Genomic DNA, 18,193 nt, shown 5'->3' with positions numbered 1-18,193 from the left:
ACTAACAGAAAACAGAGTCGGGATAAATGGTTCATTCTCAGGTTGGCAACCTGTAACTAGTGGAGTGCCACAGGGGTCAGTGCTGGGACCCCAACTATTTACAATCTATATTAACGACATGGAAGAAGGGACTGAGTGTAATGTTTGTCGACGATACAAAGATAGGAGGAAAAGTAATGTGTGAGGACACAAAAAACCTGCAAAAGGACATAGACAGGCTAAGTGAGTGGGCAAAAATTTGGCAGATGGAGTATAATGTTGGAAAGTGTGAGGTTATGCACTTTGGCAGCAAAAATCAAAGAGCAAGTTATTACTTGAATGGAGAAAAATTGCAAAGTGCTGCAGTATAGCGGGACCTGGGGGTACTTGTGCATGAAACACAAAAGGATAGTATGCAGGTACAGCAAGTGATCTGGAAGGCCAATGCAATCTTGGCCTTTATTGCAAAGGGGATGGAGTATAAAAGCAGGGAAGTCTTGCTACAGCTATACAGGGTATTGGTGAGGCCACACCTAGAATACTGCGTACAGTTTTGGTTTCCATATTTAAGAAAGGATATACTTGCTTTGGAGGCAGTTTACAGAAGGTTCACTGGGTTGATTCCGGGGATGAGGGGTTGACTTATGAGGAAAGGTTGAGTAGATAGGGCCTCTACTCATTGGAATTCAGAAGAATGAGAGGTGACCTTATTGAAACGTTTAAGATTATGAGGGGGCTTGACAAGGTGGATGCAGAGAGGATGTTTCCACTGATAGGGGAGACTAGAACTGGAGGGCATAATCTTAGAATAAGGGGCCGCCCATTTAAAACTGAGATGAGGAGAAATTTCTTCTGAGAGTGTTGTAAATCTGTGGAATTCGCTGCCTCAGAGAGCTGTGGAGGCTGGGTCATTGAATAAATTTAAGACAGATAGACAGTTTCTTAATTGATAAGGGAATAAGGGGTTATGGGGAGCGGACGGGGAAGTGGACCAGAGTCCATGATCGTATTAAATGGCGGAGCAGGCTCGAGGGGCCGTAGGCCTACTCCTATTTCTTATGTTCTTAGGTCAACGAACCCTTCGTCCGAACTGCAAAAGCAAGCTGGTTGTCAGTTCAGAGAGATGCTATCGAGGCTTTATTAATTGTAATCAGCTCCACTGTGAGTCAAAGCGATAATAAGTGGGCCTATTGTGCAACTGACTTGCCATTTTCACCTGGGAGAGTGAGAGTTACTGGCACAATGGCTGGTTTTACTCGATTCACACAGCTCGGAAGGAGGCCACTCAGCCCATCGCGTCAGTGCTGGGTCTGTCAAATATTTCTTTGAGAGACGGCACAGTCATGATGGTTCGAATGGCTTCCTTCTGTGCTGTATGATCCTATAGACCTATAAAAAAGGAAAAAAAAATTGCAAAAGGATATCTGTAATAAAACACAAAATGCTGGAAATATCATCATCATAGGCAGTCCTTCGGAATCGAGAAAGACTTGCTTCCACTCTTAACATGAGTTCTTAGGTGGCTGTACAGTCCTATACGAGACTGAAAATATATAGCAGTCCCATTAGCATCTGAAGAGAGGTTAACGTTTTTGGTGAAGATCATTGATCGGGCAGTTCAATTCAGTCTGTTCTCTCAGATGCTGAAGGCCGCTGTGCACGGTGTTTACGATCTTTTCCACATTCCATACCCAGTGGTTTCAACATCATCTGGGTCCAGGAGTCAGGGTTGTATCTATAAGAATGTAAGAATTAGGAGCAGGAGTAGGCCATTCGGCCCCTCGAGCCTGCTCCGCCATTCAATAAGATCATGGCTGATCTTCAACTCCACTTTCCCACCCGATCCCCATAATCCCTCGATTCCCCCAGAGTCCAAAAATCTATCTACCTCGGCCTTGAATATACTCAACGACTGAGCCTCCACAGCCCTCTGGGGCAGAGAATTCCAAAGATTCACCACCCTCTGGGTGAAGACATTTCTCCTCATCCCAGTCCAAAATGGCCGACCCTTTATCCCGAGACTGTGACCCCTGGTTCTAGACTCTCCCGCCCAGGAGAAACAACCTCTCGGCATCTACCCGGTCAATCCCCCTCAGAATCTGATGTGCTTTAAATGGCTCTATAAATTTAACCGTGAGGTCGTAATCGGAACCCGTGGATTCTGGGCACACGGACTTTCCACAAAGTGCACAACACACTCACTTCAATCCATTAAAAATCTCGAGAGATTTATTTTTTTTACAGTTTTCACAGCTACACAAGGGTCAAAATGCAAATAAAGACATCAAACGTCACACAGGAATTGGCCGTTACAAGCATTTAAAAAAAAAATAACATTTCCACCCTTCCAAATAGATTCATCTCAGACCGTCTCAAAATGAAAGACTTTGTAAATCACTCCGCATCCCCCCCCCCTCACCCTAGCCTCCATTTTTAAACCGGGATGCGGTAACCAGAGTTTTACACTTTGTGAAGACTCTTTAAACGCTCGAAGCTGCGACAGACCATTGCCGCTCTTTCACCCAGTGGAGACGGAGAAGGCATCGAGGTGTTTACGCAGGACACACACAAATCACTGCCGCCGAGGAATGGGGAATGGCGGAATGTAGGAATGGTGACATCACGCGGCTCCCCGACCACTCCAGCCTCAGTACTTCGGTCGCTTCACCTCAACACTGGCAAACCAAACACACAACACAATTCATTTTCCGTGGGATCCAGGGCAAAGTGGCAAGTTGTCTCGAAAATTGCCCCAGAGGCAGGGAGCAAAGGGTAATGGGTTGATGGGTGTTTTTGTGACCGTTTCCAGTGGGGTTCCGCAGGTTCAGTGCTGGGTCCCTTGCTTTTTGTGGCATATCTCAAATTATTTGGACTTGAATGTAAGGGGTATGATTAAGATGTTTGCGGATGACACTAAAATCAGCTGTGGAGTTGATAATGAAGAAAGCTGCAGACTGCAGGAAGATATCAATGTACTGGTCAGGTGGACAGAACAGTGGCAAATGGAATTCAATCCAGAGAAGTGTGAGGAAATGCATTTGGGGAGGGCTAACAAGGCAAGGGAATACACATTAAATGGTCGGACACAGAGAAGTGTAGAGGAACTAAGGGACCTTGGAGTGCAGGTCCACAGATCCCTGAAAGTAGCAGGCCAGGTGGATAAGGTGGTTAAGATGGCATACGGAATACTTGCCTTTATTAGCCATGGCATAGAATACAAGAGCAGGGAGGTTATGCTTGAACTATATAAAACACTAGTTAGACTACAGCTAGAGTACTGCACGCAGTTCTGGTCACCACATTACAGGAAAGATGTGATTGCACGAGAGAGGGTACAGAGGGGATTTATAAGGATGTTGCCTGGACTGGAATAATTTTAGTTATGAGGAAAGATTGGATAGGCTGGGTTTGTTTTCTTTGGAATAGGAGCGATGGAGGGGAGATTTAATTGAGGTGTATAAAATTATGAGGGGCCTGGATAGAGTGGATAGGAGGGACCTATTTCCCTTAGCAGAGGGGTCAATCACCAGGGGGCATAGATTTAAAGTAATTGTTACACCGCTGGACACGGGGGGTCCTGCTCACAACTTGAAGCAGACTAAGAACACGAGAGGGGGGGGGGCGGGAGAGAGAGCGCGTGCGGGGCAGCAAAATTCGTTTATGATTGCTCTAGCAAAGAGCCGGCACAGAGGCGAGCGTGCCGAATGGTCTCCGACTGCACTGCAAACCTCTACGGTTCTACCCGGCGGCAACCTGCCGGAAGGTGTGGGTGCGTCTAAGGCGGGGCTCAGGCTCGGCCCATAGCACAACAGCCAGTCGACATTTACACAGCCGACAGCCACTTGGGTGAGCCACAGGAGGGAGTGCCAGTGCAGGTGCTGTGCTCAAGTCCCACAACTTTCTGACTCAGCAGTCGGGGTCTAAATGATCAATTGAGTCTTTTCTTTTTCTCCCCTCGAGTTTGGCGTCAGCCTGTGGCCGAGTGGGTAGCACTCTCGCCTCGGAGTCAGAAAGTCACGGCTTCAAATCGTAGTCCAGAGACTTGAGCAGATAATCTCGACTACGAGAGCAGTCATAACCCAGCACGCTTCTGCAGCTTAAGGCGATGCGGTGACAAAATTAAGGGGGCGGGGGGGAAAAAGAGAGCAATTTAGAATCTTTGAAGAATGCCTTTACCACTTACCCATCCGCCTCCAACTTCTTTCTCTTCTCAATGATCTGAAAGGGAGAGAAAAATATGTTTGTTGCTTTTATTTGGTCTTGGTTGAGTTCTCCAATGAGATGACGTTATACCTTCATATGGAAATAAAGCAGGTGTTGACTGATCCGGGTCCTGCACTTCTATTCTTATCCACAGGGTTTACCAGAAGGACGCCAGGGATTATGGAAATTATTGCTAAATCTTTATAAATCACTGGTTAGGCCTCAGCTGGATTATGATGTCCAGTTCTGAGCACCACACTTTAGGAAGAATGTCAAGGCCCGTCTGACCTCTCGGGTGAACGTAAAAGATCACTAGGCACTTATTGAAAGAGCTGGGGCGTTATCCCCGGTGTCCTGGGGCCAATGTTTATCCCTCAATCGACATCACGAAAACAAATTCACTGGTCATCACATTGCTGTGTGTGTGGGAGCTTGCTGTGCACATTTTGGCTGCCGCGTTTCCCACATTACAAGTGACTACACTTCAAAAAATACTTCATTGGCTGTAAAGTCGTTTGTTCGTTACTTTCTTTCAATGCGAGTGGCTTTGCATATACATTGGAGAACTGGGAGACAGGTGACAACACAATAAGAACCGGTCGCTCCAGAAATCGGAGGGGGTATTTGATTGAGTTGTATAAAATTACGAGGGGACTAGATAGAGTGGACAGGAAGGACCTATTTCCCTGAGCAGGAGGTCAATAATCAGGCGGTACAGATGTAAAGTAATTGGCATAAGGATTAGAGGGAGATGAGGTAACATTTCTTCCCCCAGAGGGTGGTGGGGGTCTGGAACTCACTGCCTGAAAGGGTGGTAGAGGCAGAAACCCTCATCGCATTTAAAAAGTACTTGGATGTGCACTTGAAATGCTGTAACATAGAAAATAGGTGCAGGAGTAGGCCATTCGGCCCTTCGAGCCTGCATTGCCATTCAATATGATCATGGCTGATCAGCAACTTCAGCACCCCATTCCTGCTTTCTCTCCATACCCCCTGATCCCTTTAGCAGCAAGGGCCACATCTAACTCCCTCTTGAATATATCCAACGAACTGGCCTCAACTACTTTCTGTGGTAGAAAATTCCACAGGTTCACCACTCTCTGGGTGAAATTGTTTCTCCTCATCTCGGTCCTAAATGGCTTACCCCTTATCCTTAGACTGTGACCCCTGGTTCTGGACTTCCCCAACATCGGGAACATTCTTCCTGCATCTAACCTGTCCAATCCCGTCAGAATTTTATATGCCCCGTCATAACCTACCAGGCTATGGACCAAGAGCTGGAAAGTGGGATTAGGCTGGAGAGCTCTTGGTCGGCCGGCACGGACACGATGGGCCGAAATGGCCTCCTTCTGTGCGGTAAATTTCTATGATTCAGGAACCAATTGCAAACAGAAATGCAGAGTGGCTGCTTCCCGCCTGTGTTCTGGTGACCCCGGAGGTACAACTTTGTACCACTGAAGGGTTCGAGGAGAGCACATACCGCACTGATCTTCTTCCACTGACGGTCCAGCTCTGCTTTCTCATTCGTTTCTTTGAAACGTCGGGTTTTGCGTCCCTCAGACATCTTGATACCATACTGGAAAGCAGCTCTGGAGAGACGGGGAGAGAGAGAGAGAGAGAGAGAAATTAATTTCATTAAATTAAAGGCTTCTTAAAGAAAACTACATCAAAAACCAATAAGGAACGTGACTTTCATGCTCCCTTGCTGATACGCAGAGCGGACTTGTACACTGGAATCCAAGGCCCACTCCAGGGATGAGAGCACAAAATCCAGGCCGACACTCCCAGTGCAGTACTGAGGGAATGCTGCACTGTTGCAGGTGCGACATTAAACCCGAGGCCCTGACTGCTCTCTCAGGTGGACGTAAAAAAAGATCCACGGTACTATTGGGAGAGCAGGCGAGTTCTTCCCAGTGTCCGAGCCAACATTTATCCTCAACCAAAAATCAGTAAACCAGATGATCGGGTCATTATCACATTGCTCTTTGTGGGAGCATGCTGTGCGCAAAATGGCTGCCGCGCTTTCTACATTACAACAGCGACTACACTTCGAAAGTACTTCATTGGCTGCAAAGCGCTTTGGTACGTCCGGAGGTGGAGAAAGGAGTTATATAAATGCAAGTCTTACATTGTTACAACTTGTACTGGAGGGGCAATGGTTTTACGGAAGGGGAAAGTGCGAGAAGGCTATAGACATTTGTATGAGCCGTGCACACAGGCGTTTGCTGGACGTGTTGCAGTCTGAGATTTAGCACAGCTTTTGACGTGAAGAAAACAGGGGGGGGGGCTAAATTCATGATCGCCCCGTTTGAGGGCGGTAACTTTTGAAAGTCAGGAAACTTAACGTCTGGCGCTACTGCTTCCCAGCGTGCAAAAATAATTGGCTTTAGTGCTCCCAGAAGGAAGTGGAGCACTAAAGGATGTTTGGGGGGGGGGGGGGGGGGGAAAGAGAAAAAGAGACCTCAGCAGCGATTCACACTGGGCTGTGCAGCGCTGCCATGTACAAAGGGTTATTCCCTCCCTTAAAGGGAAGGGCCATCGCTGCAGGCTCAGCAATTTAAATGACACCTACATGGACCACCCAGGGAGTGACGATCCCGCGCGATCAGCCGGTACGCAGAGCACCAGGCTGAACGATCGTGTGCGGGAACCCGCAAAGAAAATGGCAACAAAGCAAAGTTGCTTTTTAAAATACTTACCTTGGTCACCTCGCCTTTAATCATCGCCCCGGTAAGCAGCCGGCCGGCCGCCTGATTCACGCCTGCAGGGGGCGGAAGTGAATTTGGGGTCCGGGACGATGCGTGCGGCGATAACGTCACGGTCTCCGGGTGCACGAGATCGGGGCGCAACACCGTAGCGCCGCTGCTAAACTTCCACCTCACATGGCCGGAGCAAAAATTTGGTAGATGGAGTATAATGTGGGAAAGTGTGAGGTTATCCACTTTGGCAGAAATAATAGAAAAGCAAATTATAATTTAAATGGAGAAAAATTGCAAAGTGCTTCAGTGCAGAGGGACCTGGGGGTTCTTGTGCATGAAACACAAAAAGTTAGTATGCAGGTACAGCAAGTGATCAGGAAGGCCAATGAAATGTTGGCCTTTATTGCAAGGGGGATAGAATATACAAGCAGAGAAGTCCTGCTACAACTGTACAGGTTATTGGTGAAGCCACACCTGGAGTACTGCGTACAGTTCTGGTCTCCGTATTTGAGGAAGGATATACTTGCATTGGAGGCTGTTCAGAGAAGGTTCACTAGGTTGCTTCTGGAGATGAGGGGATTGTCTTATGAGGAAAGATTGAGTAGTTTGGGCCTATACACATTGGAATTCAGAAGAATGAGAGGTGATCTTATTGAAACATATAAGATAATGAGGGTGCTCGACAAGGTGAATGCAGAGAGGATGTTTCCACTCATAGGGGAAACTAAAACTAGGGGACATAGTCTTAGAATAAGGGGCCGCCCATTTAAACCTGAGATGAGGAGGAATTTCTTCTCTGAGGGTTGTAAATCTGTGGAATTCTCTGCCCCAGAGAGCTGTGGAGGCTGGGTCATTGAATATATTGAAGGCGGAGACCGATTTTTGAGCGATAAGGGAGTGAAGGGTTATGGGGAGCGGGTGGGGAAGTGGAGCTGAGTCCATGATCAGATCAGCCATGATCTCATTGAATGGCGGAGCAGGCTCGAGGGGCCAAATGGCCGACTCCTGCTCCTATTTCTTATGTTCTGATGAGTCGATGTCAGCGCCGTGCTCGGTCGCAAAGGCATTAGCGGCCCCCATGGGAGCTAACGGGGGATGCAAGAGCACCCAATTTCTCCCTCACCCCTCAGGACTCCTGTTCAAATTCCCGATGCACCTGCACAAAGTGGAAACCCCAGTCCGATTGGTTTTAACTGGAATAGTTAGCAATGTTCCCTTCAAGCTGCGCGACTCCCTGCAGTGCCCTCGCAGTCACCTCAGCGGCTTTTAAATAGGACAAAATCATGTATGCACAATATTTTGAAATGGGCTGCACACCACCCAAAAAATAATAGGAATACTGACATCTCAGAAACTGTAAGGTGTCCAAATTGTTTCCACAGGCTGCAGGGATGCAGGAGGCTCGGAGCACTCGCTGAATTTGCATATTTCTCGAGCTGCTGATACACATCTCTGTGTTCTGACAGGACTTACTTATCAATAAAACAACAGCTTGAAGGACAACCTTTTACTAGCCTCCAGACACCCAATTCATTCTCGGGTTGTGGGCACTATTGCCTATTCCTTGCTGCCCTTGAGAAGGTGGTGGTGAGCCGCCTTCTTGAACCGCTGCAGTCCGTGTGGTGAAGGTGCTCCCACAGTGCTGTTAGGGAGGGAGTTCCAGGATTGTGACCCAGCGACGATAAAGGCATTGTGATATATGACCAAGTCAGGATGGCGTGGGACTTGGAGGTGATGGTGTTCCCAGGTACCTGCTGCCCATGTCCTTCTAGGTGGTAGAAAGGAGCGGTGAGCTGTGGAAATGCATTTTTATCTAAGCTGATACCACGCGGTATTTTTGTGCCCTTTGCAATACATAACAAAATGGAGTCCTGGTCCTTCCAGAAATTTCTGCATAAAGCAGTCGGCTTGCATCAACAGCTAAACCTGGCTTGAAATGGCCAATAGCCACCAGACAGCTAGGAGACAAGTCCTGCTGAGACGAGTACCCCTCATGGTGCTCTCCTATTGTCTATAATACACCAGTTCCACTCCACCCCACCCTGTTCAAAGTACTCAAACTACCAGCCATTATCTCTTGTCGAGACCTCATCCATTTGATGCAAAAAGATAACTGATCAGGAATGCAAGGCAGGTAATAGCTCATTACCACACTCTCATCAAGTAATGTCCGGCTGGCCAACTAATAACCCTGACAAAAGGAAATATCTGGAAACCATGTCAGGACAAGGATGTAGTAATTAACACTCTATCTGTATTCACTGACTGCGAGACAGAGCCAATACACGGAGAGGCCATAACTTGGGTTTTACTGTATAAATATCTCGTGAAATTGTACCATTGCGGAGGTGTTCACTTAAGCCATTGACTGAGTGTGACCTTTCTCTTGCTAGCAAGTAAATTAAAGAAACTTCCGCCGGAGCTGAAGGTGTTGGAGTCGTTTATCGGAGGTCGAGATTGCGACAGAGCGTGGTGGCGTACCACTCCAGGAGCAGCGCGAGCTGGTGTAGGAGGGCGACGGCAGTGAAGAGGACGAATAGATTGGACGCCACCATAATCCAGGTCGTGATTGGAGCGTGGGCAGGTACAGCAGGAGCGGCGAGGTTGGGGCGCAGGAGCAGCGAGTGATCGTGAAGCGATTTGATCGGGGCCCAGAAGAGCCGAGGGCCCAGGGGCAGCACGGGCCCAGCCCACACTGCGATATGTGCGCGCACTAGGTCAGTGCAGCAGAGCTGGTCTCCAGTCGTCTTGGTTAACCCTTGCCACTGGACCAAGACGGAGCTCTGTCAAGCCCGTGTGGTGGCTGGTGTGCAACGGTCACCCCATGTTAAAAAAACCCACACACAGGTATCTTCCACCCTTCAACATGTAGGTCGGGACCTGGAACATCAGGTCCCTCAGTGAAATACCTGTGAACACGTCCCTATTTGTAGTGGAAGCAAGTCATCCTCGATACACAAGGGACTGCCTAAGAAAGAAGGCGGCGGTAGAGGTCGCGGGTTTGGGAGTTGCTGCAGTGCATCTTGTAGATGGTGCACACTGCAGCCACGGGGCGCCGGTGGTGGAGGGAGGGAATGTTGAAGGTGGTGGAGGGGGTACCGATCAAGCGGGCTGCTTTGCCCTGGATGGTGTCGAGCTTCTTTGAGTGTTGTTGCAGCTGCACTCACCCAGGTAAGTGGAGGGTATTCCATCACACTCCTGACTTGTGCCTTGTAGGTGGAGGAGAGGCTTTGGGGAGTCAGGCAGTGAGACACTCGCCGCAGAATACCCAGCCTCTGACCCGCTCTAGCAACCATGGCATTTATGTGGCTGCTCCAGTTCAGTTTATAGTCAACGGTGATCCCCAGGTTGTTGGTGATGGAGGATTCAGCAATGGCAATGCCATTGAATGTGAAGGGACATGGGGGGGGGGGCGGGGGGAAGAAGCGGGGGTTAAGTCTTACTTGTTGGAGATGGTCATTGCCGGGCACTTTTTTGGCGCGAATGTTACTGAACACTTATCAGCCCAGGCCTGGATGCTGTCCAGGTCTCAGCAGAACATAACAAGAAATGAGAAATGTAAGCACAAATAGAACGGATGTCAAGAGCCGTCTGTGGTCCATGGGCTGAAGTTCAGACACTCTACAGCTAGAGTGTTCAGTTCAGTAACGTTCCGGGTTACTTCATAAGAACATAAGAATTAGGAACAGGAGTCGGCCATTCGGCCCCTCGAGCCTGCTCTGCCATTCAATAAGATCATGGCTGATCTTCTATCTCAGCTCCACTTCCCTGCACTATCCCAATATCCCTTGATTCGCTTCATCTTCAAAAATCTATTGATCTCTGTCTTGAATACACTCACAGACTGAGCCTCCACAGCCCTCTGGGACAGAGAATTCCAAAGATTCACCGCCCTCTGAGTGATGGAATTTCTCCTCATCTCAGTCCAAAATGGCTGACCCCTTATTCTGAGACTGTGACCCCTGGTTCTAGACTCCCCAGCCAGAGGAAACATCCTCCCTGCATCTACCTGCCAAGCCCTGTAAGAATTGTGTATGTTTCAGGACTGATGGCAACCTGACTTCAGCAATCAGCAAGCTGATGAATTGTGTGACCTGCCGCTGGTGTTCTCACGCAGGTCGGGGCCTTCACGTTGCTCCCGGGCCATAAAGGGAGCGGAGGTGCAGAGGCCCTGGAAGCAGCATGGGGGCATGCCACTACAGGGTACAGCGCGAGCTGGTGCAGGAGGGCGACGGCAGCAAAGAGTGACGTCATCAAGGTCTGGGTCGGTGATTGGAGCGTGGGCTGATACAGCGAAAGACTGTGGCGGGATGTGATCGGGGACCAGGAGAGGTGAGAGTTCGGGGCCAGGGGCAGCACGGGCCAGCCCACACTGCGCTATGTGCGCACTAGATCTGTGCAGCAGAGCAGGTCTCCAGTTATCTCGGATAACCATTGCCACTGGACCAAGACCTAGCTCGTGTGGTGGCTGGTGTGCAACACAAGAACATAAAAAAATAGGAGCAGGAGTACGCCTGCTCCACCAATCAATAAGATCATGGCGGATCTTCGACCTCAGCTCCACGCAACAGCCACCACACGTTAAAAAAATCCACGCACAGGCATCTTCCACCCTTCAACATGTGGTTCTGGATCTGGAATATTAGGTCCTTCATTCAAACACCTATGAACTCATCCTTTTTTGGCATGGAAGCAAGTCATCCTTGTTTCGAGGGACTGCCTATGATGAAGATAAATTATCTGAAAGCAATGTGTACTTACTTGGGCAACGCCTCCTTGTTATTCATGTATTCACTGTACTCCTCTTGTGTGTCGAAATCCCAGCGCCCAAGGGGCCCTTTCTTATTGCCCTGCAAAAGAAAGGAATTAAAGTTGCGATCGCACAATAGTCTCTGGCATTTCCGAAGAGCTCGCTCCACAAGCAGAAAGTACATGGGAAAGGACCCTGGATTGATTCCCGATCTGTACCGAGTGAGCCGATCGCAGCCAAGGATGCGGGTGAGAGTGAGAGAGCAGGGTAGCAATGGAGGAAATGAAAACCAGAGTGTGACAGGAAGGGACAGCATGTATAAACATAAAAGTGAATCAGAAAGTGGGGTCAAAGCAGGAAAAAATGGTAAAAACAAATTTAAAAGCTCTTTATCTGAATGCACGCAGCATTTGTAACAAAATAAATGAGTTGACGGCACAAATAGATACCATTGGGTATGATCTGATGGTCATTACAGAGACGTGGTTCCAAGGTGACCAAGGCTTGGAATTAAATATTCAGGGGTATTTCACAATTCGGAAGGACAGACAGAAAGGAAAAGGAGGTGGGGTAGCTCTGTTAATAAAGGATGAGATCAGTGCGTTAATGAGAAACGATATTGGCTCAGAAAATCAAGATGTTGAATCAGTTTGGGTGGAGATAAGGAACAATAAAGGGAAAAAGTCACTGGTGGGCATAGTCTATAGGCCCACTAACAGTAGCTACACTAAATCAAGAAATAATGGAGGCTTGTAAAAAAGGAATGGCAATAATCATGGGCAATTTTAATCTTCATATTGATTGGACAAAGCAAATTGGCCAGGGTAGCCTTGAGGAAGAGTTCATAGAGTGTACCCGGGATAGTTTCCTTGAACAGAATGTTGTGGAACCAACAAGAGAGCAGGCTATCTTAGATCTGGTATTGTGTAATGAAACAGGATTAATAAATAATCTCCTAGTAAAGGATCCTCGAGGAATGAGTGACCAAAACATGGTTTAATTTCATATTCAGTTGGAGGGTAAGAGATCTTAAACCAGTGTCCCAAGCTTAAATAAAGGAGACTACAAAGGTATGAGGGCAGAGTTGGCTAGAGTGGACTGGGAAAATAGATTAAGGTGTTGGACGGTTGATGAGCAGTGGCAGACATTTAAGGAGATATTTCATAACTCGCAACAAAAATATATCCCAATGAGAAGGAAAGACTGTAAGAGAAGGGATAACTATCCATGGCTAAATAAGGAAATAAGGGATGGTATCAAATTGAAAGGGCATACAATGTGGTCAAGACTAGTGGGAGGCCAGAGGATTGGGAAACTTTTAAAAGCCAGCAAAGAACGACTAAAAAAATAATAAAGAGAGGGAAGATAGATTTTGAAAGTAAACTAGCATGAAATATAAAAACCAGATAGTAAGAGTTTCTACAGGTACATACAAAGTCAAAAAGTGGCTGAAGTAAATGTTGGTCCCCTAGAGGATGAGACTGGGGAATTAATAATGGAGAACAGGGAAATGGCAGTGACTTTGAAGAAATATTTGTATCGGCCTTCACACTAAAAACATCCCAATAGTGGATAATCAAGGGGCTACAGGGAGGGAGGAACTTAATACAATCACTAATGACGTAATACTCGGTAAAATGATGAGACTAAAGGCGGACAAGTCCCCTGGACCTGACGGCTTACATCCTAGGGTCTTAAAAGAGGTGTTTGCAGAGATAGTGGATACACTGGTTGTAATCTACCAAAATTCCCTGGATTCTGGGGAGATACCAGCGGATTGGAAAACCGCAAATGTAACACCCCTATTCAAAAAAGGAGACAGACAGAAAGCAGGAAACTCTAGACCAGTTAGCCTAACATCTGTCATTGGGAAAATGCTGGAGTCCATTATTAAGGAAGTAGTAGCAGGACATATGGAAAAGAATAATTCAATCAAGTAGAGTCAGCACGGTTTTATGAAAGGGAAATCACGTTTGACAAATTTGCTGGAGTTCTTTGAGGATGTAATGAGCAGGGTGGATAGGGGTGATCCAATGGATGTGGAGTATTTGGATTTCCAGAAGGCATTCGATAAGGTGCCACATAAAAGGTTACTGCACAAGATAAAAGCTCACGGGGTTGGGGGTAATATATTAGCATGGATAGAGGATTGGCTAACTAACAGAGTCAGGATAAATGGATAATTTTCCAGTTGGCACGCAGTAAGTGTGCCACAGGGATCGGTGCTGGGTCCCCAACTATTTACAATCTATATTAATGACTTGGATGAAGGGACCTAGTGTAATGTAGCCAAGTTTGCTGCTGATACAAAGATGGGTGGGAAAGCAAATTGTGAGGAGGACACAAAAAAATCTGCAAAGGGATATAGACAGGCTAAGTGAGTGGGCAAAATTTGGCAGATGGCGTATAATGTGGGAAAATATGAGGTTATCCCCTTTGGTGAAAGAGAGAAAAGCAAATTATAATTTAAATGGAGAAAAATTACAAAGTGCTGCAGTACAGAGGGACCTGGGGGTCCTTGTGCATGAAACACAAAAAGTTAGTATGCAGGTACAGCAAGTGATCAGGAAGGCAAAGGGAATGTTGACCTTTATTGCAAGGGGGATAGAGTATAGTGGAGTGCCGCAGGGCTCAGTGTTGGGACCCCAGCTATTTACAATATATAGTAATGACTTGGATGAAGGAATAGAGTGTAATATCTCCAAGTTTGCAGATGACACTAAACTGGGTGGCGGTGTGAGCTGTGAGGAGGACGCTAAGAGGCTGCAGGGTGACTTGGACAGGTTAGGCGAGTGGGCAAATGCATGGCAGATGCAGTATAATGTGGATAAATATGAGGTTATCCACTTTGGGGGCAAAAACACAAAGGCAGAATAATTATCTGAATGGTGGCAGACTAGGAAAAGGGGAGGTGCAACGAGACCTGGGTGTCACGGTTCATCAGTCACTGAAAGTGGGCACGCAGGTACAGCAGGCGGTAAAGGGTATGTTGGCCTTCATAGCTAGGGGATTTGAATATAGAAGCAGGGAGGTTTTACTGCAGTTGTACAGGGCCTTAGTGAGGCCTCACCTGGAATACTGTGTTCAGTTTTAGTCTCCTCGTCTGAAGAAGGACGTTCATGCTATTGAGGGAGTGCAGCGAAGGTTCACCAGACTGATTCCAGGGATGGCTGGGCTGTCATATGAGGAGAGACTGGATCAACTGGGCCTTTATTCACTGGAGTTTAGAAGGATGAGAGGGGATCTCATAGAAACATATAAAATTCTGACGGGACTGGACAGGTTAGATGCAGGAAGAATGTTCCCGATGTTGGGGAAGTCCAAAACCAGGGGACATAGTCTTAGGATAAGGGGTAGGCCATTTAGGACTGAGATGAGGAGAAACGTCTTCACTCAGAGAGTTGTTAACCTGTGGAATTCCCTGCCGCAGAGAGTTGTTGATGCCAGTTCACTGGATATATTCAAGAGGGAGTTAGATATGGCTCTTACAGTTAAGGGGATCAAGGGATATGGAGGGAAAGCAGGAAAAGGGTACTGAAGGAATGATCAGCCATGATCTTATGGCCTACTCCTGCACCTATTTTTCTATGTTTCTAAAAGCAGAGAAGTCCTGCTACAACTGTACAGGGTATTGGTGAGGCCACACCTGGAGTACTGCAAACAGTTTGGTCTCCGTATTTAAGGAAGGATATACTTGCATTGGAGACTGTTCAGAGAAGGTTCACTAGGTTGATTCCGGAGATGAAGGGGTTGACTTATGAAGATAGGTTGGGTCTATACTCATTGGAGTTCAGAAGAATAGGAGATGATCTTATCGAAACATATAAGATAATGAGGGGGCTCGTCAAGGTGGATGCAGAGAGGATATTTTCACTTATGGGGGAAACTACAACTAGGGGGCATAGTCTCAGAATAAGGGGCCGCCCATTTAAAACTGAGATGAGGAGGAATTTCTTCTCTCAGAAGGTTGTAAATCTGTGGAATTCTCTGCCCCAGAGAGCTGTGGAGGCTGGGTCACTGAATATATGTAAGGTAGAGAGACACAGATTTTTGAGTGATAAGGGAGTAAAGGGTTATGGGGAGCTGGCAGGGAAGTGGAGCTGAGTCCATGATCAGATCAGCCACGATCTTATTAAGGGCCCGAGGGGCCAAATGGTCTACTCTTGCTCTTATTTCTTATGTTTTTATGATCAGTGATGCCAAGTTGGGAGAGGGCGAAAAGAGGGAAAAACACCCGTCTAGCGAGCCCTGCTGGAAATACGCCTTTTATTGACCATTAAACAGGTTAATGCCTCACAGCAACTTGTACTTATATCGCGCCTTTAATGTAGTAAAATGTTCCAAGGTGTTTCACAGAAGTGTTTTAAGACAAAACAAATAAATTTGACACCGTTCCACACAAGAAGATACTATGGCAGAGGGTCAAAAAGGTAGGTTTTAAGGAGCATCTTAAAAGGAGGAAAGAGAGGTAGAGGGGTTTAGGGAGGGAATTTCAGAACTTGAGGCCTAGGCAGCAGAGTGCACGGCCACCAATGGTTGAGCAGTTAGAATCAGGGATTAGAGGAACGCAGACATCTCGGGGGGTTGTGAGGCTGAAGGAGATTAGAGATAGGGAGGAGCAAGGACATGGAGGGATTTGTAAAGAAGGACGGGAATTTTGAAATCGAGGCATTGCTTAACCAGGAGCCAATGTAGGTCGGCGAGCACAGGGGTGATGGGTGAACGGGACTTGGTGCGAGTTAAGAAACGGGCAGCCGAGCCTTGGATGACCTCAAGTTACGTAGAGTGGAATGTGGGAGGCCAACCAGCCAGTCAAGTCTAGAGGTAACACAGGCATGGCAGAGGGTTTCAGCAGCAGGTGAGCGGAGGCAGGGGCGGAGACGATGTTACGGAGGTGGAAATAAGCGGTTTTGATTGTGCTGCGGATGTGTGGCCGGAAGCTCATTTCAGGGTCAAATATGACGCCAAGGTTGTGAACAGTCTGTTCCAGCCTCAGACAGATGCCAGGGAACGGGATGGAGTCGGTGGCTAGGGAACACATTTTGTGGCAGGGACCAAAGATAATGGCTTCGGTCTTCCCAATATTTAATTGGAGAAAATTTCTGCTCATCCAGTTCAGCCTCTAATAAAACAGCAAAGGAATTTTAATCAAACATCAACTTGCATTTATATTGTACCTTTAATGTAGTAAGGCGCCCCCCAAGGGTGTTATCAGACACAAGCGACATAAGGCAATATTAGGACAGATGATCAAAGAGGTAGGTTTTTAAGCTATACCAAGTTAATGCTCGGTGATAGTATAGCTATTGGTGTCTTGACAATCGCTCCTATGAAGCGCCTCGAGGTATTTTACTACATTAAAAGTGCTATATAAATGAAAAATGCCGTTTGTCATGATGATTAATTGCTTTTAAAGTTCTCACAATGGAAACTCATTCACTGGAAATCCCACTGTGCAACATTACTGCAGGAACCCGTTAATCACAGTCCAACAGGTTGCAGCACCATCCATTCACTGATTTTCTGACACGACCTTCTCCGCCACCTTCTTACCTGGTCCATTTTGCTATAATCCACCTCTTCGTCACTGTCGACAGCCATATCGTCCAGCCTGTAACAGGAGAGAAAATACCGCAGTCAGTCGCACAAGTGGCACGGCTGCCTGGGGACCCTGTTGGAGTTCAAGACTACACGACAGACAGTAGGCGCACAGCGTCATCTTTTGATAAATTTAACCTGCCCTGCCTTTACCAGGCTTGCACTAATCATAGAATCTTACAGCACAGCAAGAGGCCGTTTGGCCCACTGTGCCTGTGCCGGCTCTTGGAAAGAGCTCTCCAATTAGTCCCGCTGCCCCTGCGCTTTCCCCATAGCCCTGCAAATGCTTCCTTTTTATGTATATGTACACACATGCACAAGAACATAATAAATAGCAGCAGGAGTCGGCCATTTGGCCCCTCGAGCCTGCTCCGCCATTCAATAAGATCATGGCTGATCCGATCTTGGGCTCAGCTCCACTTCCCTGTCCTCTCCCTGTATCCTTTAACTCCCTTAACGTTCAAAAATCTGTCTATCTCCACCTTAAATATATTCCATGACCCAGCTTCCATGGCTCTCTGGGGTAGAGAAATCCACAGATTCATGACCCCGAGAAGAAATTCCTCCTCATCTCAGTTCGAAATGGGCCACCCCTTATGCCCCCTAGTTCTCGATTCCCCCACGAGGGGAAACAGCCTCTCTGCATCTACCCTGTCAAGCCCCCTCAATCTTATATGTTTCAAGATCACCTTTAAACTCCACTGAATTCTTCTAAACTCCACTGAATACAGGCCCAACCTTTCTTAAGACAAGCCCTTCATCCCAGGAATTAACCTAGTGAAGCTTCTCTGAACTGCCTCCAATGCAAGTATATCCCTCCTTAAATAAGGAGACAAAGACTGTATGCACAATATCCAATTCCCTTTTGAAAGTTACTATTGAATCTGCTTCCAGGCAGCGCGTTCCAGATCACAACAAGTGGTTGTGTAAAATTATTTCCTAATATTTCATCTGGTTCTTTTGC

The 18,193-nt window shown here is 47.2% G+C and overlaps 1 protein-coding gene across 1 annotated transcript in view; it reads right to left on the bottom strand.

Moving 5' to 3' along the window:
* Positions 1 to 2,186: 2,186 nt before the first annotated feature.
* ik (IK cytokine) overlaps positions 2,187 to 18,193 on the bottom strand; it is a 69,796-nt gene continuing 53,789 nt past the window's right edge. The window contains exons 16-20 of the mRNA XM_070878010.1: positions 17,185 to 17,242; positions 11,643 to 11,731; positions 5,663 to 5,771; positions 4,163 to 4,197; positions 2,187 to 2,654 (exon numbers count right to left, since the gene is read on the bottom strand). Of these exons, the coding sequence (XP_070734111.1) occupies positions 2,627 to 2,654; positions 4,163 to 4,197; positions 5,663 to 5,771; positions 11,643 to 11,731; positions 17,185 to 17,242 (319 nt within the window). The 3' untranslated portion in view covers positions 2,187 to 2,626. The remainder of the gene's footprint in view (positions 2,655 to 4,162; positions 4,198 to 5,662; positions 5,772 to 11,642; positions 11,732 to 17,184; positions 17,243 to 18,193) is intronic.

This window comes from Pristiophorus japonicus, chromosome 4 (genome assembly GCF_044704955.1).
Source record: "Pristiophorus japonicus isolate sPriJap1 chromosome 4, sPriJap1.hap1, whole genome shotgun sequence".
Lineage (NCBI taxonomy): Eukaryota > Metazoa > Chordata > Chondrichthyes > Pristiophoridae > Pristiophorus > Pristiophorus japonicus.
Note: the sequence above shows the minus strand (reverse complement) of the source record. Positions and strands in the feature narration are given on the sequence as shown.